This window comes from Rhopalosiphum maidis, chromosome 2 (assembly GCF_003676215.2).
Source record: "Rhopalosiphum maidis isolate BTI-1 chromosome 2, ASM367621v3, whole genome shotgun sequence".
In the NCBI taxonomy this organism is placed as follows: domain Eukaryota; kingdom Metazoa; phylum Arthropoda; class Insecta; order Hemiptera; family Aphididae; genus Rhopalosiphum; species Rhopalosiphum maidis.
The window spans coordinates 63,906,963-63,934,941 of NC_040878.1; the positions used below are offsets into that span (position 1 = coordinate 63,906,963).

General features: G+C 29.2%; 1 protein-coding gene across 1 annotated transcript; it reads left to right on the forward strand.

Annotated features, from left to right (window-relative positions):
* The first annotated feature begins 537 nt into the window (after positions 1-537).
* Positions 538-26,447, forward strand: LOC113553068 (lysyl oxidase homolog 2). Its single transcript, XM_026956204.1, has 8 exons — positions 538-840; positions 7,497-7,643; positions 7,782-7,987; positions 8,413-8,497; positions 13,428-13,673; positions 18,511-18,769; positions 24,591-24,843; positions 25,952-26,447. The coding sequence occupies exons 1-8, from the start codon at positions 582-584 to the stop codon at positions 26,072-26,074; spliced, it is 1,578 nt and encodes a 525-aa protein (XP_026812005.1). The 5' UTR covers positions 538-581; the 3' UTR covers positions 26,075-26,447.
* Positions 26,448-27,979: the final 1,532 nt, after the last annotated feature.

Below are 27,979 nucleotides of genomic sequence, written 5' to 3' on the forward strand. Positions count from 1 at the left end.
GGCACATACTGCCGTCACCCATTCGTAGTCCGCGTAATATCACAATGGCTGTACGACCAATTCACGGTACGCACTACTCTCGATAGCCTGGCTCTACACCTCGACCGGAACTGACCGATAGTATTGTACTACTATATTACTACGATAATATCTCGCTAGGGTGATTTTTATTATCACGGACCGTGCGATAACTCCACGTTCCGGATATTTAAGATTTAAACTAGGATCTTAAAGCACACGTAATGGCTATTTTAAATTCCCGAATTCAATTGAATCGCAGAAAGTAAACAAACGTATAGACCATGGCGTTTGATATCATACTGTATACACATATACTAGAGTGTTGGTATAGGTGGGCGACAGCTGCAGTCGACCGTATGTGAATTGTTCGATTATTTTTACATCGTCTTACGATAATATTCATCATAGGATTCACGTGCAATCGGTAGTAATGGTGGGAACGAAAATCCGAGACGACATATCGGTTTCGTCCTGCAGACCGCACAGCGATCGACACAGTATCACGCCTGTCTCACTGCTGAAGCGTCAACCGGTCCACAGTAGTTCGCACGTAATACGACATGGTCACCGCCGCGACGTCGGGTTGCCGCGATCGCGATCTACGGAAGTCCAACGGTCGTCGTCCGGTGGCGGAGGTGTTGATGGTTATGTTCATGCTAGCGCTGGGGCTGTTATCGCTACTCGAGCCGACGGTCGATTGCCGACGGGCCGTCAAGCGCAGACACCATTGGAGGGCGAACTTGATTAAAAACTATTTGAAAAATCACAAGAGTCTCGAGGGAATGGTGAGGCTAGTCGACGGCGAATCCGAGTACGAAGGTACCAATTAATATTATTAGAAATTATTATGGTCGACAAATAATACAAATACAAACAACGATACGCGCGTAGCTTAAATAGTTTAAAGATGTACTTCTTGACAAAACGTATAATTTAATATTGATTTTATAAACTTATGTATTGAAATGATAACTTTAATTTTTTTTTTTTAATATTTAACGAAAATACACTATTATTCAATAATAAAAATTAGTTTTTATTTAATTCCTATTTCGAGTTTTAATAACTTTTTTTTTTATATTTATTCGGTTTTTCATTAATCTAACCATTTGAATAGTAAATATTTTGTTTTTAAATTCCAAAATAAAATCGCATTGAAAAATTAAACTATCCTTTTAAAAACGTGTAATTATTATTAAATTAGGACGAAAAAATGTTTTATTGTTGTTTATGCAAATCATAAAAATATAGATTTTCAGACATTTTAGTGTTTTTTTTTCTTTTAATTATTAGATTTATAGAGGTTTTACGTAAGTACTTTATAGTTGTAATGCAATTTGTTATTTGCTTATATCTATACCTTTTCATGTCATGATGTTATCTTTAATTATGTTTTAAAACCTTTGGTTATTCGCTTTAGTCCCGAGAAAATGCGTCTTATAAATTGAAGTTACTAAGTTCCTATGATAAAAAAAAATAAAGTATAGTACAAAATAATTAATACTAACTTTTATTATTTAGGTCAAACAGCAGTTGTATAAATTATAATTTCAAAACATCAACTAAGTACTTGATGATACATAAATACCATAGGTACAGTGTCTCATATTATTAGCCCGGGGCACATTTAATTTATCGAGACGTTTTTATTTTCTGAAAAACAGAGCGTGGACTCGAATGATATGCGAAATTTCGATTATAATATTGCTGTAAATTTGGATGAGATAGATCGTTGGTCATTTGTGATTTATCGTTATGATATTGTCATGCATAATGATATAAATAAATAAAATATATAGACATAAATTTCAATTATTTTCCAGTCGCAATAATATAAATTAGATCATAACAACAAACGTACGTTGATAGTAATATGATAACAACATGAAAAAATAAAAAAAAAATTTATAACAACAAAATAAATACTTATAAGTTATAGAAATGTGGAAACGTGAAGTTGTAATGTATTTTGAATGGGATTATTTTTGGCGAGACGAACAAATTAAATAAAATCTAATCGCCAACGACTTATTGTACCGGTATTTCTAGGTTCAAAATAGATAGAATTTAGTGTGCAAACGGAGAATTCACGGTTTTCTGGTCATGGGAGATTTAAATGAAAGAATTTTTCCTAATTTATATTTAAGACCTGATTGATACGGAAATGATAGAATTGATTAGTGTTCACAAATAGGACGTACCAAAGAGCAATATTTTAAAGCATCACGCGTTTCAGGACAAGACGACGAATGAAATCTAATATTTCGTTTGACCTGCTAACAGCGTACACATTTAAAAAAACAGCCCTTTTGAAATGAGTCGGAACACCGCCGGGGAGTCAATAGTGCTTAAAACGCGTTTACCGTATTTGGGAATGAGGTCTTTGTCCAATACACGTCATGTCGACACGTCCACGGTGATAATATTCCACCGGCAGGTGCCTACATGATATTACGTAATGAAGATACGTCGTATGGGATTTTAGACCGTTCGGACCCAATGGCGTGGGCCGAGTGTTATTATTATACAGGCGCCCGTCCCGTCGTCGTCATCCACACCGCCACCGCCGTCTGCGGACGACGAACACCGTTCACCGTCTGCAGTTTATTTCGTCAATCGTAAAAAAAGAAAACACATATTACACTCTTGGTTTTCATATAATATTAATATATATATATAGACGCGTGGACCGACACGACGCCACGCGTTATCGACGGCTCCACGACCATACACGTTATTATTACATTGTGTTGTGCGCGTCTCGCCGTCGTCGTAAAGCGTTGCGACGATCCATACAGTTCATCAATCTTTACGACAGCCTTACATGGGTTACGCGCCACCTATAGAGGTACCTATCGGAGTGAAATAATTGTATTCGGTACCGCATCATTATACCTATCATAGTATAAGAATATTTATATTGTGACGTTCGTGTAAGACGCGCATATACGAAAACAACGAAATTGGCTCGACCGTCCGACATACATTTCATTAAAACACCCAGGTAGTCCAAGCACAGTGCTATTAAATCAATGAAATATGACGTATTGTTGTCGTGCATAACGATTGGTGGCGCTTGTGTCCCGCGGGATTATCAATTATTATCACGATATTTCAGATAATAATTTTTAAACAAATGGCGTGAACAATATAGAATCTTGAAAATCCTCCAAATTTGGGGAATGGGGTCTTTGATAAATGTATCGTGTCTGTGTCCATTCCCATACCATTTTAGTACGTTTTCGATTGTTTGGGTTTTGCCGAACGAATGTATCATGTAGATCGAGTTTTAATTGGACAACATCAGGACCACTGCTGTACATCTAATAACTCGTAAAGATTTATGGTAACAATAATATTAGATCGGCTACGATTCGATTGTCGAGTCGCGTTGTGTTGCAAGCGAGTAATTAATTGGTCTAATCGAAAACGCGACGGGGAAAATTAAACATTATTGAGCATAGATGAGATAATAGGCACCTATTTGTACCACAGTATTGTACGTATTGTATAAACGTAACTAACATATAGTCCAGGACTTAAATCACCATGTGTAGGTGATTATTATTTATTTACGTGTCTGAATATAATTAGATGCGATTGCTGTAGAAACAATAATAGATTACGCTAATGATGATAATAACATCTTATGAAAAATTATAAGTATAAAGTTATCATAGCAAATGCTTAGATTATCTGAAAAAAAAATGTCGAAACATCTTTTTAATATATCAAGCTAACCATGGTAAATTTGAATAAAGCAACAACTATTATAACAAAAGGAACATTTTGCTTCCTTGTAACAGTAACACAAAATGTTGATTGAAATTTTATTTTATTTTTCGCTACTTATTATCATGCATAAAAACAGATTTAAAAAAATCCTCCATTTTTAAAATACGATGAGGTATTATAATACGAGTAATAAATTATTATGTAATTGGTTATTTTTTTTTTAAACTATCAATTATTTGAATTAGTTTTAAAATACGCATTGAATTTAAGACTTTGAGATTTTAGATTTGGAACTTGACGATGAATGTATTGATTTCACAATGATATATGTATTTTTCTGACTGCCGTTAGGCACCTAATAGGACAGTGAAAATGCTTTTTTTTTTCTTGGTAGAGGAGGGGTCTAATCATCATTACTTCTATTAATGATAAGGAAAAACAGAAATGTTTACGCTAATTATTCAGTTTACGACAAAATCGATTTTTTATCTTGTTATAATTCCAAAACAACTAACCACAACAACACGACGCTTTATTTAAGTGTTTATATAATAAAATGTTTTCTATACATGGTATAATTTTAAAAATATATCGAATCTTTTTGAACTATTTATATAATATAACTGAAAATTTCATTTTTTTTTCCTATAATTGTCTATATAAAGTATTCGATTGTTAAAATTATTAAAAATAAAATACAAGATCTCACATAGGTAAAATGTTTCTTTTATCTTCATACAATTATAAAAAATACATATGCACACATGCCACAATATTTTTTTATATTAATTTAAGTTTAAATCTTTACAAAATAAAAACAAAAAAATCACAAGTATACTTTGTTGAAAAAATTATAAATTATTTAATTTTTATAACGAAGGTTTGAAAATGTAATATAAGATTCTTCATAAGTATTTCATACTGGAACTAAGAAATAAAAAAAGTATACAATTATAATAATTTTTCAAAGTTTTTGAAGAATTAATATTTGATAAAAAAAAAAATAACTCTTTTAACGATGAATAACAATGTTAATTATTTTCTTATAGATCAAAAACATTATTCGTGGAACTTAAAACTTTTACGTATTTTTTATTGTTATGAATTTTACTATAATATTATGAAACTACATTTTTTATTTATATTATGAACTTAGTTTTACTCTTTTACGGGTTTTTACTGATTAACAGAAAGATTTTATTAAATTAGAAGTTATATAAATCGATATAATATATTATTATTATTATAATTAAGTATTAATAATATAATCAATGCCATATTTTCGGAAAAAAATTATATTGACCTATCATAATATTAAAAGTAAATTCATGACTAATAGGTATATCTAACAAATATGTTATGAAATATACTTAGTGACATAGGTTGACAGTTCGTGTCTCTGCTGAACAGTAAGTTATCACGATTTTCATATACCTACAATGATATAACATTGAATTCAAATTTAACACACTCATAACCGTGAACCAATCAACACCTAATGTACAGAAAAGCGACACCCATTTGTCTACTTTTTTTTTTTGTAAGTTTTACACTGACCACAAAATATATAAATTATAATAAAGTATAATATTATCTATATGTATTTTCAAAATCGTGACTTTCTCTAAATAAATTGATAGCCAATAATGAACTTGAATTTTAGATTTTCAAATAAATTATAATCCTAATGTCCTATATTATGATATTATGTATTATGCAGAATAAATTTGAATGTATTTATGTTCAATATTTAATAAATAGTTTATCTCCTATAAGCGCTTATAGTTAAAGGAGCGGTAAATATTCGTACACTATACGTTCGTGGGATGATAAAATATTTCTCCACCTCACCACCTCGCACCACTAAACTTTTAGCGATTACTTATATGATATATAGCTACTAAACTATTTGATCAATAAATAAGGTAGGTAGCACAAAATTTAAGCAAAATTATTCTGAATTATTTAGGTATTTCCGTCGGTAACGGTAGGTGAACAACAGCTTAGAAAATATAGAATTTAATAAGTATATAGAATGATTCACCAAATATTCTCACCCCCATTTTTCAAAAATTATTCATTAAACATGTATTTAAAATTACACGATTATGTTATGTCATAAACTATTATGAGTATACAATCAGCAGATTTTGAATATTTAAAATCATAAAAGTCATTACAGTGACTTGTATATCTAGGCATACTAATTTTAAAGGATAGACCAGGTAATAGTAAAAAAAATATGTGCAGATATAGAACTGTACAAGAAGTTCGATATCTGATTAATCAGAATTAAATATATTTTTTATTAAACGAAAAAAAATTGGGTTTGATTATTTATAGTGTAATATATCAATCAATTGAGTATAAATGAAATCCCTGTTTATTATCGTATATAAACGATACAATGTAAACATAAAATAATAATATCATTGTCAAATAAAACCGTGACGGTTCACTATTGGTCTCGAAAAAATAAAATGGATTCACGTTCGTCGTGCGGAACAATAAGAGAGCTAGTCGACGTGTGCGGTGCGGTGCGGACAATTGATATATATATATATATATGGTATTAATATTATTTATCGCGTACCGGGATCGCGAACGTTAAGAGCATATAATACAATCACTACTACACGACGCGGGTGTAATCGAAATACGATTACGCGGTCCTGGGCGGTCGTAAAAGCCGTCGCAGTTGGCCTCGCACGAGCAATTCGATTTTTATAATATTATTACAATAATATAGTAAAGTAATGATATAATCGCGAGGTGAACCTAACCGCGGGTTACGATGTAGTGGTCGTAAATACGGAAAGGCAGGCGTGGCGTATCAAAATCCCATATGGTATTATTGTATGATATGTTTTATATTCATAGGTACCTATTATACGACTCACACGCTTCACATTTAACGATATACCTACACAACTCGTGGCTTATAATTTTTTTTTTTTTTACGCCGACTCGACAATATCAGTTTCTGTTACTATAATCGTTTATGTTTGACTTAATCGATTACAAAAAAAAAAAAAAAATTCAATTTACAGCATCAAGAAACGTAGGGGTCCTTTGAATAATATGACATTTAATATATTGTTCTCTAGATATATGACTACATAAATACAATCGTCGATTTCAAGACGCCGAGATCACAATGTTGTCACCATTAGTTTAGAGCACCTTCTTTGAACTTGTTCTCAAGTTAGTACTTATAGTAATTTTCTCGTTGACTTTTGTTTAATTCTAATTGATGACTTGCAATTCATGTCTTTTAAATGCAGTCTTCAGTTGAAATACGTGCAAATAAATACACAGGGACAAAAACGTCGAGCATTGAAATGACAAGACTCCTCGTGAATTTATCTGAGGATTTAATTATTAAATTGTATAAAAGAATGCACAAATATAAAAATATAGTTTGTATAATTCTTTAACGCATTTTTTCGGGATTAGAATTACTAAAGTTTTGATAAAAAAAAAATTAACAGAGGACGAAATCGAACATTATTGATGTATAATATTATGAACGTCAAGAAATTCTTTCTATTCATATGACGTTCAACTGTCGTGTAATCATGGTAAATTAATAATTACACACGAGTAATAACGATAGACGATAGTTATCATATTAAATAAAAAACGGCTTGAAAACATTTACATACCTTATGTGCCGACCATATAGACGGTCATGGAGAATTTTAATATTCAATTATTAGCTTTTCTTTTTATTGTTACAGGTAACGTGGAGATCATGCATCTTGGAAAATGGGGCGCCATCTGCGATGACGAATGGGATGCGCGAGAAGGACAAGTGGTGTGCAGACAACTTGGTTACAACGGCACGTCGAGGGTTACGCACAGTTCGCACTTCGGTCAAACAGCCAGTAATGATGATAAAAACGTCATATTATAAAATAATAATAATTATTATTACCTATATATATATATATTATTATTATAGTTATATGTGGGTGGAGACTAACAACTATTAATAATAACGACTGTAACTGTTTTTCGTGCAGGAAAGTATTGGATGGACAATACTCAGTGTGGTGGTCAAGAGATGGAAATTTCTGAGTGCCGGTTTGATAGTTGGGGCGAGAATGATTGTGACCCGTCCGAGGCAGCTGGCGTGGTGTGCGGTTCGCCGGAACCCGAAAAGCCCAAATACTCTGTGCCTGCAGTGACGGTTTCGGCAAAAAAAGTCGTCCGAAAAAATAGGATCAAAGTAATGGCAATAATACCTTTTAATTAACTTTTATATCTTAATCGTTTTAAGCCGTTCGCCATATACTGTATTAATGATTTTTGAATTTAATTTCACTTTTTGACGTTTGTATCGCTAATATCGATTCTTATAACGTCAGGACTTATCTATTATACATAATATAATATTATATCGTATTTAGCCGATAAACTTATTAGTTATTACCAATGGTCACGGTTATCGTACGATTTTGAACTTTTGATAAACTTGAAAAATATTATATAATCTCCCCCCTCAAAAAAAAAAAAAAAATATTGTATAGAAATTGTAACGAAAAATATTTCAAATTGGTACATAAATTATATATTATTATTGTTATAGTCTTGAACTCATAAAAAAGGAGTTGGGATTATAGACAATAAATTGATTTTATTTTTTATGCATAGGACACTTCGGGATCGGATATTGAATTGCGATTGGCTGGAGGCAGGACATCGGAAGAAGGCAGAGTGGAAGCAAAGACTAACGACGGTATGTCGAGTCACATATTTGTATAATATCATTATTATCATTCGTTAACAAAAATTCTATATATACGTTTTAGTTTATCGAAGAAAATACTACAATGGATATATATTGTATATTGTTTTGACGCTAGTTATATAATTAATTCGAAAATAAGTCATTGGTAAATATTTACAGTTCGTTAGTGTTGTTCGTTATCTGCCTTAATTCCAAAAGAGTAGGTAGTTTTTAGTATCTTTAACACTTGAACATTTTCTACGATATTTGAACGAAAGAGCATATTTCTGTATATTTTACGCAGTGCCTATAAATAATGACATCTAATACAAGTAATATAAATAATAGTAAAAAAAAAAAAAACGTATTACAATTATTTTAGAGTTCGTTTTATATATTTTTTTAAATAAAATTACTTTACGTCTACTTATTTGTACAGTCCACTTGAATTGCTTATTTGATTATTTCTATTGACACGAATTGTTTTTTTATTAGCTTGTTCGTATAAAAGTCGGAATGTTTAACGCGCAGACTATTTTGTCTTTAATAAAGAAACCATAAAATATAAAGTAACTATAGGGTGAAAGTTTTTTAAATGTATTTTTATACGATGCATAAAAAGTTATTTAATACATTTTTAAAATATCTACATTGTTTTCGACAAATGCATCAAATATTCAATGCAATTAAAAAAACCATTAATTTTAAAGTGATAACGTAAAATTATCTTTACCAACAATCATCATTTTTAAAAACTAAATTATTTTGTGAGTTTCAGTATAGTATAAGATGGTATCTTGTTGACTACTAATATTGTTTAACAAGTATATACTGCCATAGAATTTTGAAGGTAAGACAATTTCTGAATCACGTTTTCTATTCAATCGAAGTCGAATCGATGTAATTGTATGTTAACTGCGGGTTATTTGTATTGATGCGAAAAGAAATATTCTAAAAGTAAATAAAATATAATAAATCATATCGCGGTGGTATGAAACAGAAATAAAAGCACCATAACGTTAAAAATTATTCGGAAAATAAAGTAGGTATTTTAAACGCTGTAACAATTAAAAAGTGTTGAGCTTCTGCAACGTAGATATTATTAGTTAATTAAAAATGAAGGTCTATAAAATTCGTTTTGTTTGGCCATAAGCCTAATTATTATTAACAAATGCAATTTGTTCCCTCTCACAAAGCTGACTAAGTGTTCTTGTCGAACTTCAAGCGTTAACTAAATTGTTATACTCTGTAACGTTACTATATTCTAATGAATATAGTAACGTTACAGAATATAACTATTTATTAAGGCGATACTGTCCCCCTACCCGTTTTCTGCAATGAACAAATTTACAATATATCGACCATTACCACGGTGGCTTATAAATCTGCCGAATTTCACCTAAATGATTATTACCATAATAAATATCTTAAACGTTTAACAGAGTTCAAATCTTTTGAAAATTTTCATCTACACGTCTGAGATTGAAATACATGTACCACACTCAACGAGAAACGTTAAAAATTATACAGAAAATCATATAATAATGATATATTGAAAAAATAAATAAGAAATACAAAATAATTAGTTGATAAAATAGTTTCGTGTACGTAATTTATCAAATTATGACACTATACAAAATAATTTTTTGCAATTTTGTTATTTAAATTCATGCGAAAAGCGATTATTTTGAAATTGAAATATGTTAGTACGTTATAAACCTAATATAATATCCCTTAAATCAATAACAATATAATATATTATTTGGTAGAATAAATTAATCATTCGGTCGTTGATATAAATTGAAATTACCACTGTACAGCGAAACACAATGCAATAAGGAATTTGCATAATCTAGACTTGCACAGGTTTTGTCTAACATGATAATGTTTCATTGCATCAAGTAAACGTGGTTATCCTTTTTCCCAACACACACACACACACACACACACACATAGACACAATAGAATTGTTATACAATAATAATATAATAATATGACACATTTTACTAAAAAATTATGGATGCACCATATTGCAATAATAAATAAAAAGTTTTACCCTGTCACTGTATAGCGAACGCTAATGATTTATACTTTAATAACGCGTGCACCTTCAATGTTGAACATTTTGACTTGCGAATGTTTTTTTAAACTTCACTGATTGACTTATAAACAGATATTGTACACAATAATTCACTACGTGTAGAACTAATACTATGGTTATTTATTTTTATTTTGAAAAAATTACTTAATTTAGAAAAGCACTAGAAAATTTTTTTCGAGAAATCACATTAATCGTGTAAACTTATTTTTTTAATAATTTATTATCTAAAATTTCTTTTCTAACATTTTTAGAAAAATATTAAACGAATTCACGAATTCAGTTACTTCACAGTTAATACTTAAATATTAAATAAATCATTAATCTTCGTACGTTGGTTAAATACCCATATCTTTTGGTAGGTACATATTAAGTCAAGTCATTGATTTGAACTGAAATCTGTATTTTTTGTAAGAACTTAGAATTTATAATAAGGTTTTAAAATAAGCAAACATGGTAAAAATATAGGACTTTATTTTTCGGCATTAACTGTGACTAGTATACTGCCGACCTCTTTCAAAGCCATAAAAAAATGTCAACGTGAAAAACTATCGAAGAAAAAACAATCTCCAAAACAATACAGCTTTGACGTTAAATTTTATTTACAGTCATCTGTGGTGAATGTTTTTGATGTGTAGTGTAAGGTATAAAAAGTCCGATTTAGAGTGAGATCGATCGATAAACGATGATAAAATGTTGCAATATTGTTTTTCAATCTCAGCGGACGGCGTTTATTGTGGTTCCAAAATTATTATAAATTACAGTCGGTCACTTATATTTGTACGAAAAAAATGTCTGTGCCCTTCCGACTTCGTAATCGAGTAGCCGATTGCGAGATAAGTCAAAATACAACGAAAAAGTATAAATTAACGTTTTAGTCATTTTGTTTAATAATTTTTTCTCTTCCAATCATAATATTGATAGAACGGCTATTATTATTATTATTATTCCTATTTAACGTTTTTAACGGTATAATTTTTAACTCCATCTGCTCTGTGAAATTCTACACTACGAGTTTTTACTAAACGACCGTAGGTGTATTTCATATAACCCGTGTGCCAAATAAAAATCTGAATTTAGCGTGAATCGCTAAGGCGCGTACACGGAAACTTTAAAAAATAAACCAATTCAATAACAGTATTTTTCAAATATGTGTCAGGCCGGTGGTGGATCGGATAAGTATAATATAACGCTAACTTTTTTGTGACTTTGATAATATTTATATAGATACATGTTGTATTATAGTTATGCTCACACACGGGTGGATGGAGACTACGGTTCTTGATTGAGTTTTATTTATACTTTGGAACACGCGGTGTCACCGTACAGACATTCTTGCCGTCACGAGTTCCACGACTATATGTACAGCATATTATACTTTCCAGAAGTTTTCGTTCAATTTGTTCAGGATAAAACTATCGAAAAAAGCACATCGGGTAAACATTATAAGCCCAGACAAACAAAAGAAATTTGACGGCTGATTTGTACGTAAGCACGTCACCTATATAGATACTCATACTATATTTGTAGGTCTTCTATCGATGACGTTTGATTCGGCCGGTGATAATAAATATATATATATATATATAAACAACAAAATATAATATTGTGATATTATATAGTGTTGTAAAGAACGCGGAGGAAAGTTTCATTTCGACGGAAAATGCGATGGTAGAGGACGAGTTATCTTTAAAAGAGAAGGGAAAGAAAGTAAAAGAAAAGCTCGAGAGGAACGCGAGTGGGAATCGGGTTTTTCTCGCGCGAGTCGCGTTGATGGTTCCGGGGCGGTGGTGGTGCAGAGAGAAGACTGTGGGAAAACAATGAGAACGGAACAGTGTGTATGTGTGTGTGTGTGTGTGTATATATTATAGTAGTAAATTCTAAAATGTTTTTCGAGTGTTTGGGAGGGCATGGGCATGCGAGAGGGTCGTTTTTGTTCTTATCGATTTAAAAAAAAAAAAATACTTGCTCTATATTATTACACAGAGAAAACCGTTATAGATATATATTATCAAAATATTATACTGATACCGTATAGTAAATTATTATATAGGTGAGCGTGTCCTTTATACGTATATTTTTTATACAGAGTGATTCATTTACAGCTGATACTTACAATACTAACATTGTTCGATTTTTTAAATTCTTTCTTAAAAACCGTAATTTTGCAAATAACACAGATGACGTTATAAAACTTAACTGTGGAAAAATAAATACAATGTTTCGTGTTTTTTTATTTAATAACTATCTGCAATTCTTGTTTCATTATCTGATAAAGAACACGAAAAAAATATTTGTTCATAAAGTTGTTAATGTATAACTAATGATTAAAGTTTTTTTTCTTTTATATAAATACTTAAAGTTTAGATTAGAGCTGTGTAATCGTTAGCAATAACCTGTAAGGATGTACAATTTACACCAGTTGTATTGATTTTAAATTATTTATATAAATGATTATATAATATAACTATTTGTTCAATATTATATATTTTTTGTTCATTGATATTTTTGTAAGAGTATTTATCTCGATAATTGATATCATGAAAATAATTTATGATCGTGTATTCGTGTTAAGAAAAAAAGACATACAATGACAAAATTTAGCCTTGGAAAAACGTATACTGTTACATAGATACTTATGAGTTATAATAATTTATTATAAGTTCACAAAAGTTCACCGAAATATTGATAAGTGTTAAAATCAAAAATTAAGCCCTCTGTAGTTAAGACTCGAGCATTGTATTTTTCGTTCGACGGAAAATCATATATTATAATAATTTTTATTTTTGACGTTTGATCTTACCTAAATTAATAGTGTTTTTAATTTTGATGTCACTACAGGTTGGGGCGTGATATGCGGCGACGGATTCGGAGTGCTAGAAGCGTTGGTCGTGTGCCGTTCCATTGGGCTTGGGTATGCAGCAGCCGCCTTCCAGACAGACCGGTTCGGTGGGCTGGATCTTCCGGTCGTATTGTCGGCAGTCGAATGTGCTGGAAACGAATCGTCGCTTGCTAACTGCTATCACCAGCACAAGGCAACGTGTTCGACCAGGAAAGAGACGGTAGCCGCCGTCGTGTGTGTCCGAGGTGAGTGATTTTCGTCATTCATACAAATCGTATCGCCGCGCGCATGATTAGGCACTGATCATAAATTATAATACATCATTATGTATAGAGCAAAACGTGTTAAGTGATTAACAAGAGTATCATCATATATACGACCTTTTACTAGTTTGTTGGTGGTGTGTTTTCAATGCTGTTTGGATGTCAGACAGGCTTGCATGAAAACGGGATTTTTTTTTTAGGTATATACTATTATGTACCATTTTTTACAATTTAAAAACCAGGGGTGTTTATTTTTTGCGAATTTAATTTTATCTCCAGGACGTATTTTAGGTAAAGTTATTTTCGATTCGATGAAATTTTTTATTAAACTATTAATAATGTTTTATGATTACAATAAACAAAAAACTAATATTTTTTTCATTGTTATTCATGGCATTCATGCATAACTTTATTGTCTACTAAGAGATCCTATATTAAAATTGGATATTTTTTTTTTTAAACTGCTGTAAGGCATCATTATTAAAAAATTGTATATGTTAAGGTAAAAAATAAAATCATAATAAAATTATTATGCCGATTCATATTGTACCCATAATGTAATGGCATAGCGTTTTAGTTGTTGAATAGCCAGAATTAAAAATCGTTAAAAATATAAAAAATTGTGATGTATAAATAAATAGTAACATCGAGTGTATATAGTTGAATATTCGAGCAATGGTAATAAACATTTAGAGATAGAGAATTTGTGTTTAAAATATATGTGAAAAACTGAAAAATAGTTGTCATGACCTATATATTTGTGAAATAAACCTACGGAAACGGTGTAATAGTTGTAGGTATTCGGAATGTACTTTATTTTAATTCAGTTAAAAATATATATATATATAATTGCGTACTTTACATAGCACACGATAAGTACTCATCTAATTTAAAATTTTATTTTTTAGTAAAACAATCCATACAAGTATTTTTTTAATTATATAAAACATGTTGCTATAGAAAAAAATCCAACATGTAAAAAACTCTTCATTAAGTGTCATTGAAACAGTGTTAAAAACGTATGGTGCATACATGTACATGAACAAATACGAATACTCACTACCCCTATATAATATATAATTGTAATATACAAATACATTATATAATATATATATATTTATTTATTAATGTTTTATAACCAAGAGTGGGAACACATAATTTATTTACACTGGAATACATTATTGTGTTGTTGCATTTTTTTTTTAATTATTATTATTAATTCTCGTCAGAATGCGCCAAATAGTGAGTGTTTCATAAAATATAAATTTTCAGTAGGTTTGAACACTGCTACTGAAAATGAGATGATGAGTTATTTTAATTTATTTTTTTGAATTGAACATTATTTTCCACAATGTGAGCTGGTCGATGTACAATGTTAAAAATTGTCATTATCCTCGACAGTTGACCCCCCACGAGTATTTTTATTTTGTTACAAGATATTTTCGGATATTTGTATCGGATAAAAAATGTATAATATTTCACTTGAACAAAACTATTTAACGTGAAAGTACCAACTAGTAAAATGCTTTTTATTTCGTACCTATAAGTACGCGGTCGACGACAGAATATACGCATAGTTTCTGTTAAAATTTATATTCACAGAAATAGTTCAATATGTACCTGCTATAGGTTTTACTAAGTATATATTAATGATTTGTTTAACGAAAATAACTTATGATTTCAAAAATTACAAACTTTTCGAAAATATTATTTTTACATGATTTTATGTCATTACAAATAATATTTTCATAAAAAAATTAATTTTTTATAATTTTATACTTCTAATTTCTTCATATTTTATTTTTTTCAATAAAAAATTTTAATTCACCACTCCAAAGTACAATATTTTTTGGAGTACTTTGATACAAAAATCGAATTTCGGACGAGTAGTTTATGTTTTAATTTATACATTTTTATGAGCATAGTGAAGTGGTACAACAATGCATGGGCAGTTATTACTCAACATGTTGTTTCACTATTCCGCTTACCTAAATTTTAAATATCTAATTTTAATTAATAAGCTATTTAATTTAGATTAGATTTATATGAATTCAAATATTCTGCTTAGGTATATATTGTAATTAAATATGTATGTTGTTATTAAAATAATTTATAAAGATAATAAATAGGTACATTTTTTTTCCCAAAAAATATTCTTTTTTAATGACTTAAAAAAGATACTTAAAAAACGTTGGGGTTTTCTGAAATAATATGAGTGTTTTGCGTTAAATCGATCACCCTGCAGTATTATAGGTTGCGTCAAAGTACCAATATACCTATTATATTATTATGCTGTAAATGGATATAATACCAAGTAGTTTGTCCGAGAATTCAGCAATAGAGTATGGTTATAATGATGTTAGGTATATATATATATATATAGGTAGGTACGCTGAGCCATTAATGTGTTGAACTTAATGTTTTATGAGACGTATATTTTTATAACATGAACAATTTTCTATTATAGTAAATGTAGGTACAACCATTGTATTATAATAATCGTTAGCCATGTACGATTCCGTTGGGTACAAATTTATATCTTTACAATAAAATCATAATAATATATAGAATTCGAATGATTATTATGAATATAATACGTGTTTAGTGGGTACGTATTAAACGACAATGCAATTATTCTAGGCAATACTAATCTACGTAACTCTTTAGTCGAATAATGCGTATAATTACGACACAGAACGCAACAATAAGCCACGTTTTGGAAATATGTGCCTCAAGTATTCTTAAAAATATATAGAATTAAAAAAAAAAAATGTATTATTAAACGGATAAACGATTATGAGTGTGCTCGGTGAATCAACCATGTATATATTTTAAATGTTTCGTTTTATGGGTATTCACAATGATGACAGTTCGTTGTCGTTTGGGTTTTTTATTCATCGTAAATTCGCAATACACGGTATCAATTATATTTTATTAACAGCTGTCATTTCATAAAAAATTTATTTCATGTAATATTACGGAGTAATAATCATATGATTTATCGACGAGGCGATGCCGATATGACAAACCCTTGGTGGGGAGTCAGCGGTCTGCAGTGGTGGCTTGGTGTTTCAATAACTACGTTATACTGCCGTGACTGACGGACCGTGTATTAAATATGAATGGCGACATTGGGACGGGTCCCGTTGGTTCTTAAATCAATTATTGACTATCCCCTGTGGCAGTTAATTTGAAACACCCGAAAGTGGCCTATCGGTCAGAATTAAATTTCCTCAGTCTCGTGTTTTTATTTTCACATCAATATAATAATGTATATATATATATATTCTATATAGGTCTTCGGCAGCAGTGGTGACGTTTTTGTCGAAAAACTTTGTAAAAGAAAGGAAGTCGAAACATTTGACGGTCCGTAGCGAAAATCACCCGACCACGCAACTCCTAAACTTGTTAAGTTGATTGCTTCGAACGAATATCCTTTTTTCTTACCTATAGATTTTTTTTTTCTGCGAAAACGTTCTCTGATCGAAAAACAGTAACGCATATCTTTATATAGGTGACTTAGATAGGTATTCGGATAGGTATATTATGCATAATGTGATAGTTTGAAAGTTTTGTCATCGAAAAAATATTTTGCGCAGGAACATTTTTTTTTCCCAAACAATATTCTATAACGTGTTGGTTTTTGCGTTGTGTATAGTTTGTCACGTTTTTAATAATAGTTTTTCCTCTGTTAAGCACTTACTAGTTATCTTTAGAAAGTGTTGTACATTATATTATCGAATTCATCATTATTCTCATTAATAAAACAATATGCAATAATCATAAATGGAAATCTGTTTTTTTTTTTTTAAAAATTTAAATCATGAATATTATTTTAGTATTGGAACTGAATTAAATTTGTAGTGACTAGTGAGAATTCAATTTTTTATCATCAATTGACTATTTGTGTTTACAGATAATCGTCAAAAAACTTTTAAAGTAATCAAAATATTGAGTTATATATTACGTCTTCTATTGTTATCTACATAGCTTAAGTACACATATTACTTAAGTGATTACATTTTTTTTTTTTTTTTTTTTTGGTGATTTGTGAATATGTCTTAAATTATCTATAAGATATTTATCAAGTCGTAGGTATAAGGTGTAACTTTAAACTACTTTTTTCCAAGTGGGAAATGTCTTTATAAGGGTATCATTGTATTTTGTTTAAGTGTACAAAATTGCTTCATAAAATTAATGAAAGTGTTCGAACGTTTGGCGAAGGTTGCTAATGATATTTAAAAGCTTTTTACTGGCTCGTTGTTTTCAAAGATCATCAGCAACAAGAATTTGGTGAGGAAACCAACATTTTTAATTAAAAACTTTTGTGTTGGAATTGCCGGAAACGCTTTTATACTAAATTTCGGGATTACTTGTCTTTAGGCTACACCTGGTATACCATGACATCGAATTATATTAGTTTAGGGAATCAATCAATCAATTAATTCTCAATTGCCAAAACCAAAAGTACTACTCTCTGTAAATTAAAGCTTTGCCTAAGGAACGAGAAACAGAATAAAAACTAACAACAGTTAAAAAAAAATATATTATTGATTAGTTAATTTATGTTCATTTAAGTTTCTTATTATTTTCACATGTTGAATGAATATCATAGTAGTTTTCAATTTTGCTTTATAGTCATGTACATAATATAACGTACTGAAAAATCGATATTTGATGATACATTTTTCTTTATCACTTAGTTAATATAATATAATATAAATTATACTTAATAGGTTATTATGATATATATATTTATATATTATTATGCTTTGGGCAGTACGTAAAATCAAATAACAATATTAACTGTTTGTCTCAGAGATGGCGGATTTGGCGGTGAACGCTGACGAACTGATCAGATCGGCGTACCTGGAGGACAGACAGATGTATTTCTTGCAGTGTGCCATGGAAGAGAATTGCCTGGCGTCGTCTGCGTACCAGCTCCGGCGAGACGAAATCGATTGGCACTTGATCACCCGGCGGTTGCTGCGGTTTACCGCGAAAATCACAAATGTCGGTACCGCTCCGTTCCGGCCGGCCGTGCCAAAACATCTGTGGCAGTTTCATCAGTGTCACATGTACGTGTTAGACAGGCTATGCATAAACATGATGAACGAATTATAATAATATACAATATTATAGTTATTAAAACATGCAAATACTATAAGTCTCTGGCACCGCGTTTTGAGTATTGTACAGACCGATGTTGTGAGCACGTTCGTCTAGTTATAGACTTTAAATTATGCGTTTGTTTTAATTTTGAATTTTTGAATTTCCAAGTGGGCACCTATAAACAAGATCACCGTATTCTCAATTTATCATTACTATAGATTTTGCAGGGCGTTTAATAACTGCCTTGTTATGTATTTAATAAAACAGATACAGTTTTTCAAACGATTTATACGAACGGAAACTTGAAAGAATGAAATATTTCAGAGATAATATCGAATCATCATCATTTCATACAAGTGTTTTTTTTTTTCATTAGGTATTCAAGAGTAGGGTCGTATATATTCAATCCGGACCGGAGAAGGCATAATCTATACTTAAATCTGACGTTGTTGTTTGAGAAAATTTATTTATCAATTGTTTCATGAATAATCTCAAAATGTAATTTATTTTTTCTGTTAGGTTTACTTATATTTACTTTTTTGTTACGTGATCATCGAATTTTGATTTAAAATCAGTGGCTGGTGCTCTTTCTAGTTTATTTTCTAAGGTGAGATGACAATTGTTTTTAAAATAAAAAAAAATGTGTGATTAATGAAGTTTTAAATCAGGCCATCAGTCGGTAGTGGTCGAGGACGAATCCGACCGGTGAAATATTACGTTCAATCCGTTACAACCCAGACAAATAGCCAGTTGTACTTGTATAGTTGATGGGAAAAATGGGATTTGATACAAATTTGTTTTGCAATATCAAAAATTAAAATATAAATCTTTTAGTGTAGATTTTCGCAAATATTTTTTGAATAATGTATTTACTTCTCACTGACGTGTAATTTTGTTTTATTTTTCATAAAAAATATCACTGCTACCAATTTTTTTTAACTTAAACAATATATAACTGATCCATATAGTGCTTTATTTTTTTTTTTTTATTGAAACTATCACGGTTTGACTATAAACTAAGGACATACCACATCCAATATTATTTCAAAACGTACTATCATTTATACACGCAATCAATTCTTGACGGATAGTAAGCTTCTGTTGTGTAAATGTAATATTGCAGTAGCATAGCTTTCATTTTGAAAGTCATACAAAATACTGACTTACGATATTTGTTGAGCTTTCAAACGGACAATATTCGCCATAGTCCTTTTTCATAACGGCAATAACATTTAAAATCAAAAAAGATAAAAAGGTCACGACGATATTATTGTATGTACTTCTACGCACTGACTTATCGATGAGCTACGCGTGACCTAGTTTTTTAGTTACTATAATTATTAAAAGAGCGTATGATTGTTTTTGAAATAGCAGAAATTTTCAGATATAATGTTGATTGTAAAATTAATAATAATTTTTTTTTTTAACATCAATTGAAACTCATAAGTATTAATTTATGTTAATGTTTTTTCACAAAATGTCCATAAATTAAGAATATATAAATGAGTCGTAATCATCGTTTAATTTCTTTTTATATATTTTTTACCATTTTTAATTTTTGTCTTTGAGATTGTTTCGTTTGATTTAAAATTTTGGTTGATCAAAGATTGTGATACGAAAAATTAACATTACAAACGTTTCTTTTATATTTCTTGGTGTTTTCTTTGTTTTCTCTGATATCATTAAATATTTACCCGTTTTTATTTATAATAATTATTTTTTTTTATCTTAAAATAGATATTTCTTTAGAAAAACTATTTTAATATAAACACAAGTATATTATTATTAGATTTTTTATTAACTTTTGAAAATTTGATATGATGCAAAAATGTAATTGAAGTAGATTTTACGTACACTTACATTGGACATTTACTATAGAAAAATATAAAATACATACATTAGCTGTTATTGATATTTATTTATAAAAACGTAGTAAAAAAATAACATTTAATCAATAAATTGTGAAACGAGAAATCTTAGGAAAAACACGAAACGATATTTCTAAGTTATGTACAAGAGGGAAGCAAAAGTAATGATTTATATAAGAAAAAAACTATAGTTATTATCAAAGTCAAAACGTCAATACAAATATAAATTTAATAAATTACTATAATAGAGAGAACCTTAAATGATAATAGTCTTAATTACATTATATTAGTTTATACAAGGAAAGTATAAGTCTCAGCAGAGAATAATTGGGTTACTTAACAAACCTTCTGAATATAATTAATATAGGTTTGTAATTGAAAAAACCCGTATATTCGTAAATTTAATAATTCCATTTTCACCCCATATATTATTCCTTATTATATTAAATTCAAATGAAAAAAGTTTAAATTGAAAATCATGTTAATATTTCCATTTACATTAGAATTGTTTTAATCGTATAACATAAAAGTTGTAATTTTAACAACTATGCAGCAAAATGATAAATTAAAAAAAAATATGTTGTATTAACAATTATTGTTTTCGAGAAAATTAAAGTTTAAAATACTCTAGAAATTAATAATAATTAAACAAATTTCACGGAATTTCAGCTGCAGGTCATAGTAATAATCATTCGTGTATACCATATCACAATGTTATATGTCCGTCTACACTCAATGCCGCTATGAAATTTAATTAAAAAAAAATATTTATACATACGATTATAATTGAGGGTACTTTAGTAAATTCTAATATGTCTAAAGCGAACGGTGGTCATGACACAATATATTATTATACATTACGAACGTTATTGATTTTCGCCGATAAACGGTACTGGAAAAATGTAAAACGAATCGCATAAACATCGAATACGGTATTGTTCACGACTCGTCTTCTCTGTAATAGGTATACCTACAGAGCTACATTACACGTTCCGATGCGTTCGTCCCGAGATCAAAATATAAATAATATAATCCAAGTACCTTCCGACGAGTGGTTTTGGAGAGGCTCACTATTTTAGTATGCACAGTGGTAGGGCCAAGACAACAACTAAAACAAAAGTCAGTTGACGTATTATAATACGATGAATTGTCGATCACGCGCGGAGTTTCGGACAGAAACATTCGTTCAACAGAAAAACGAATTGCGATAATATTATCATAATATACCGAATGCATTATTACACGGACTCGTTATGTATTATGGCAATGCTGATAATATTGATAAATAAAAAAAAAAAAAAAAACCAAATGTAATTTTGTCACGTCTAGGTAATAATAATATCATATTTATTACCCACCTTGTATAAATTATTATGATGCTCGAGTACAGTAACCGCCCGCTTCCAGTCACAGTACACAATTTAAATATGTAAAGTACAATTAAGGGATGGAAAATATTATAAACTAACCGTGGAAAAAGTCTTGTCCCGACAAATAATATATATATATTTTTTAAAACAATTATTATAACTTTAGTATAATCATAATGATTCAAAAATAAACTTTTAATATTGATTAGAACAAACAATTGATATTAAATTAACTAATAATATTTGTTAATTATATCTATTATTTCTGGGTGCAGGTTAATTACACATATACAAAGTTAATCGCCGGAGACGCTAATCTTTTTTTCTTCAATATAGAATTAATTAAATAATAAGGATTTAATTTTTGATATTTTATATATATATTTCAAACGAATATTTTCAAATTTTTGAGATTTTTTATATTATTTGATAAGTATATCTTGTGGCGATTAAAAATTCTATTTTTGAAATGAGAATTCCCTTTTTTATTGTTAAAGATCCAGAATAATAAGTTTAAATATGGCTATGAAAATTTAAAAATACTAATAACTGACCACTACTATTTTATGATTACTTGCTCAAATTTTAAATTACGTACATCTACATTTAAAAACAAAATCAATTAAATGATTTACAATAAAGAAGGTGAAGATTTCATTTGAAAAAAAATTCTTACTTTCATATGATAATTTTTTTGTAGCACAGTAAATCTCAAAAATTAAAAAAAAAAAGTCTATAAGTATATTTAAACATTCCAAAAATCAAAAAGTTTTTTACAGAATTAAAAAAAACAAGGGTAAATATTCTTAGTGAATAATTACTTTGTATACATCCACTCATATTTACAATAAAGTATATCATCTTGGAATTCACTAAAAATTTAATCAAATTCTCGTTTTTGGAATATTTAAATATATCTACTTAAGAGTTATATTTTAAAATATATATTATTTTTTATCATTTAAGCATGCAATTTAGTAATATTACAAACTTTTTTTTGGAAACAATCCTTTATTATTAAAATAACAATTAAATAGATAATTATATGGAAATTTTAATTAATTTTAATCGAAATTGTTTAAAGTTATATAGGTACTACTACTAATAATAATTTTAATGATAAAATTAATATATAATATATTATGTGTATTTTTTAAAATAATACTTATTATACTCGGATGAGTTTTACAAATTATACAATTTCAAGAAATAATAACGAATATTTTAAAACCCCAGCCCACATAATATTATTTTAATCTTTTATCGTAAACTATTATCTTTAATACTTAATGCTTATCAACTCAGAAACTATACATTCATATTTTAATTATCATATAGATGGTTAGATTCAAATAGGTAAGGCAAAATAATCATTTTATATGTAATTAAAAAAAATAAAATTTGTATATTTATTGATGAAAAATTGGAGGTGATCAAGTTTGGCGAGTTAACAGGGCAGTTAGTATATATTTAAAGATTGATTTCCGTCTATGGTGGTATGGTTGATTAAGTTTTACGGCGTCCACCACAATGTACACGATTTACGATAACAATAATACAATATAATGACAGCACTAATATATTTTTATGTTTATTATTGTTGTGGTTTTCAATAAAATGCGGTCGATTGGGTTTACTACAATGGTTCGTATTTTCCAAGTGCAGCCATCAGAACATTAGCACAAAAAGTAATTTTTATTTTTAGATAATGCAGCTTTAAGATGATGACACAAACAGTTGTATATGTGTCATTTTACGTATTGACAAATATATAACATATTGTAAACAAATCTAGACAAGTGCATTGACACGATAATGCAAAATTTACCATAATAAATCATAATGTTTCACTAAAATTAAGCAATTTTATTGATGAATTACTACACCAATGTTTTGTATAATTCTCTGAAAATGTATACTTACAATAATTGTTACGTTTGTCGGGAAAGGTAAAAAAGTATAGTTTTATTTAACTATTATAGTTTTGTACAACTGTATTTTAACTGATTTTACGTGACTAATACCAGAAAAGCTTTTTTTCTAGTCACATAATTTCCGACCTCCGACACGGCGTACATAATAACATGTTTCGAGGATATTGAATTGAGGAAACGTAAAATATTTTAATATCATCCATGTGGTTATCTTCCACGACGTTGCATATTTTAATTCAATAATATTGCTAACGATGTGCATGCGTTTTTATCGTTTTTTTCTTGAAAATAAACATTGGAAATATAGTGTATTTAGTATAAACTATAAATACAAACAGCGGTTTGAGTTTTAATGAATATAATACAATAAATAGGTTACTTATGATATTATACGCAGTAGAAATGCTTATAACGACAACGATTGGAGTTACAATTTTTTCAATAATATTATTTTTGATTTCAAATCCATATCAAAATGCGTTTGTTATTGATTTGTAATAAATTTCATGATACGTTTAGCAGACAATAATAATCCAAGATGAATATAATCGTTTAGAAAAGAAACCTATAACACTACTTACCTTAATGGTCACTATAATAATATCGTTTTTGCAGGCACTACCATAGCATGGAAGTATTTGCCACTTTCGACGTGCTAGACGGGGGTGGCATGAAGGTTGCCGAAGGACACAAGGCGTCGTTTTGTTTGGAAGACAACCAGTGCACGGACGGCGCTAGGCCAGCCTTCGCGTGCGCTGATTACGGTGACCAAGGCATATCGGTTAACTGCTCGGATATTTACCGGCATAACATCGACTGTCAGTGGGTGGACGTAACTGACCTGAACCCAGGGCTATATACACTCAAGGTAAGAACGCGAAGTCGCGAAATACCGTGAACCACGTACACGGTTACAATGTGGTAATTAATTCAGTTGTAAAATCGGATTAATTCGAATTTGTATCGTTCTTGAAAACAGCAATTTTTTCATGATGTGAATGATCAGAATAATAAAACAGATAACATATTTCTTATGATTGTATGTTGTTTTTAAAACTTAAATGTTTTAAATATTTTTGAAACCGGAATATTTCAATAAACACATTAAATAACCGCTTTACTTATTATAATAATTATACTGTGAATTATTAAAAATAACGAAATAATTAACGCCTTAAGCATATGTATATAGTATATATACGTGCTCGAGTTATTTTCTCTGACAACGTTGTATTTATTTTTGGTATTAGTTGTTCGACCGATCTTTCCGTTTTTATCATATTATGACATGCAGTGACTATTACTGTTAGAAATGGCGTGCCTAGAAAAATAATTTTTAGGAATATTATGAAAACTGTTCATTAGTCGACTAGCAGTGTAATAAGTATTGTAGACGTTTGACTAAAATCTTTATATAATATATACAATGTATATTAATGCTTATATATATATATGTTATACATATTTAGACAGGTATACACGAATTATCGATTTCAAGCACCTCCACTCCCTCTCACCATGCCAATATTTATATAATTATATAGATATATATATATATATTTAATTAATATGTTACCAGCATGCTTTCACCGCGATTACCATTGCGGTTATTGGATGATTGATCAATATTTATTTCTATGAATAAATTATATATATATATATATATATATAATATATATGTCGATAAATTGCACGTTCGTATCCTTATGTAGGTTTCTGTTTTCCCCAAACGTCAGTAAACGAAAATTTCCAATACTATTGCAAATCTATATATTAATACGCTGTCATCGGAAAACACTTGTTTTCGCTGGTCGACTACTGGCTCACTGTCTTCTACACTCCTTTTGCAGAGCACATAATATTATTATTACACGGTCTCCTGTCCGTGACACCGCAATTGAATTGAATCGAACGAATACAATATAATAATGTGTTATACGTTATAGCGTCAAGACACGATGTTTTTGTCGTTACAGGTGTCTGTCAACCCTGAGCACAAAATCCCGGAGATGACGTACGACAACAACGCGGCGGTGTGCTCCATGTTCTATTCCGAGACGTTCGTGAAGATCCACGACTGTGTCCTAGAAAATCCGTAGTGGACAGAAGTTTCGTCAATACCGCCGTTTGCATCGATTATGCGTTTATATTATAAAGCTCTATATCATTGTGAATCCGTATAAAACAATAATATATTTACACAATATTATAAACGTATTACGTGTATTACACCGTACAGCGAAAATGGTTCCCAATATGTTTTTGAATAACTGTATATAGCTCCGGTGCACAATCAATAATTATTTAATTTCACAGTTTTCGCAATCGCCTAAAAGTTTGCACATCTAGTCGTTCGTATACATACGCCGACTTTATATGATCTATACCTGTTAACGAAAACAAATAATTGCGTACAACACGAATAACCCAATCATTTTTTTTTTTTTTTTAGTTGTTATTTTTGATACTGAATCAACTATAAAATAATATTTTAAAAACGTGCACTTTTTATGTTATAGTTACCCATATCGTGAATATTATTATTGTAAATTTTCAATTTAATAAAGTTAATTAAAAAAAAAATTGATTTTAAAGTTTTTACTTTATGTTGGACGTCAACTAAGAAGTAGATAGAAATAAAAACTTCTTTTTCCTTTTGTAAATCATGATTAGTTAAAGTTTTTGAACTTTTTGTTATTAGATAAGTATTTATATATTTGACATTTCAATTTAAACAAATGTATCTAACTATCTTTGATGTAAGAATGTAATACGGTTATCAGAACTATTAATGTTCAAAATTAAAGACGATAAACTTATTTTACAATACTAAAAAAAAAAATGTATTTTTGTCGATATAAAATTAAATAATAACTTTAAAACAATTGTAATGATTAAAATATGCATAAATTCGATTATTTTATAATAATTTTTTTTTATTACTATTATTATTAAAACCCTTGGCGATGTAGGCCATTGAGTTAATAATATTATTACGCACCTATAGGTTGTGTAAGTTTTTAGATTATAATATATTATGTATTATTATATTTTAAATTCAATGAACTATATACGAAATAATAAAAGTCAAATAACTTTTTTAGTACCGTCCATCGAGTCTAAATTTCTAAGAACAAACACTAGACATTTTCGTATAACATTTCATTGTTCGTAAATGGTTTTTACATTTGATTTATCTTCGATTAACTGATTATTAATTATAGAAACGAAAACTTTACAACCTCGTTATACTTAGTTGTGCGTTAATCATTACCATATGTTGTCATTTGTATGAACTGAAATAGTATATTATTAAGTGAGAATATTATATCAATAACTACTATAATAATTTCTGTCATTTAATTTTTTTATTTTGTTTAATTTACTGATATTTTATTTTAAAAGATAAAAAAAATTAAATATTTACGAAAATCGATTCATGTAAATACGTGTAGCGTATAGCTTTAAAATATAGGATATTATCCTATGAAGTTGGTGTATATAATATAAATTTAATTACAGTAAATATTACTTAGCACGTAGTAATAGCATATACTAAATACAGACAATTATCTATGTAGGGTAGAATTTATGAGCATAATATAACTCACTTTTTGTTAGTTATGTCATGTAGTAACTATAGCAGTATACTAAAACCTACACTTTTATAGATTATACGGTAAGTTAAGCGTATTAAATGTATTACGATACATTTTTATTTGTACTATCTCAAACTCACTTATATACTGTGTTACGCATGGTGAACCTGACCACCCTAAACCTTTCACCGATTTTTTTTGAGACCCGAAGACCATAAAAAACAGTTTTCGTCATACCACTAATAATATTATATATAATATTATTATCACGATAATATTATTTTTATCGAAAATCGGCGGGAGTAATTATGTAGCTAAATTGCCTAACTAAGTCGCCGTGTTACCATAATTGTGTAATGCATTACTAAAATATATTTGAATAATATTCTAGTAAAAAATTATCCG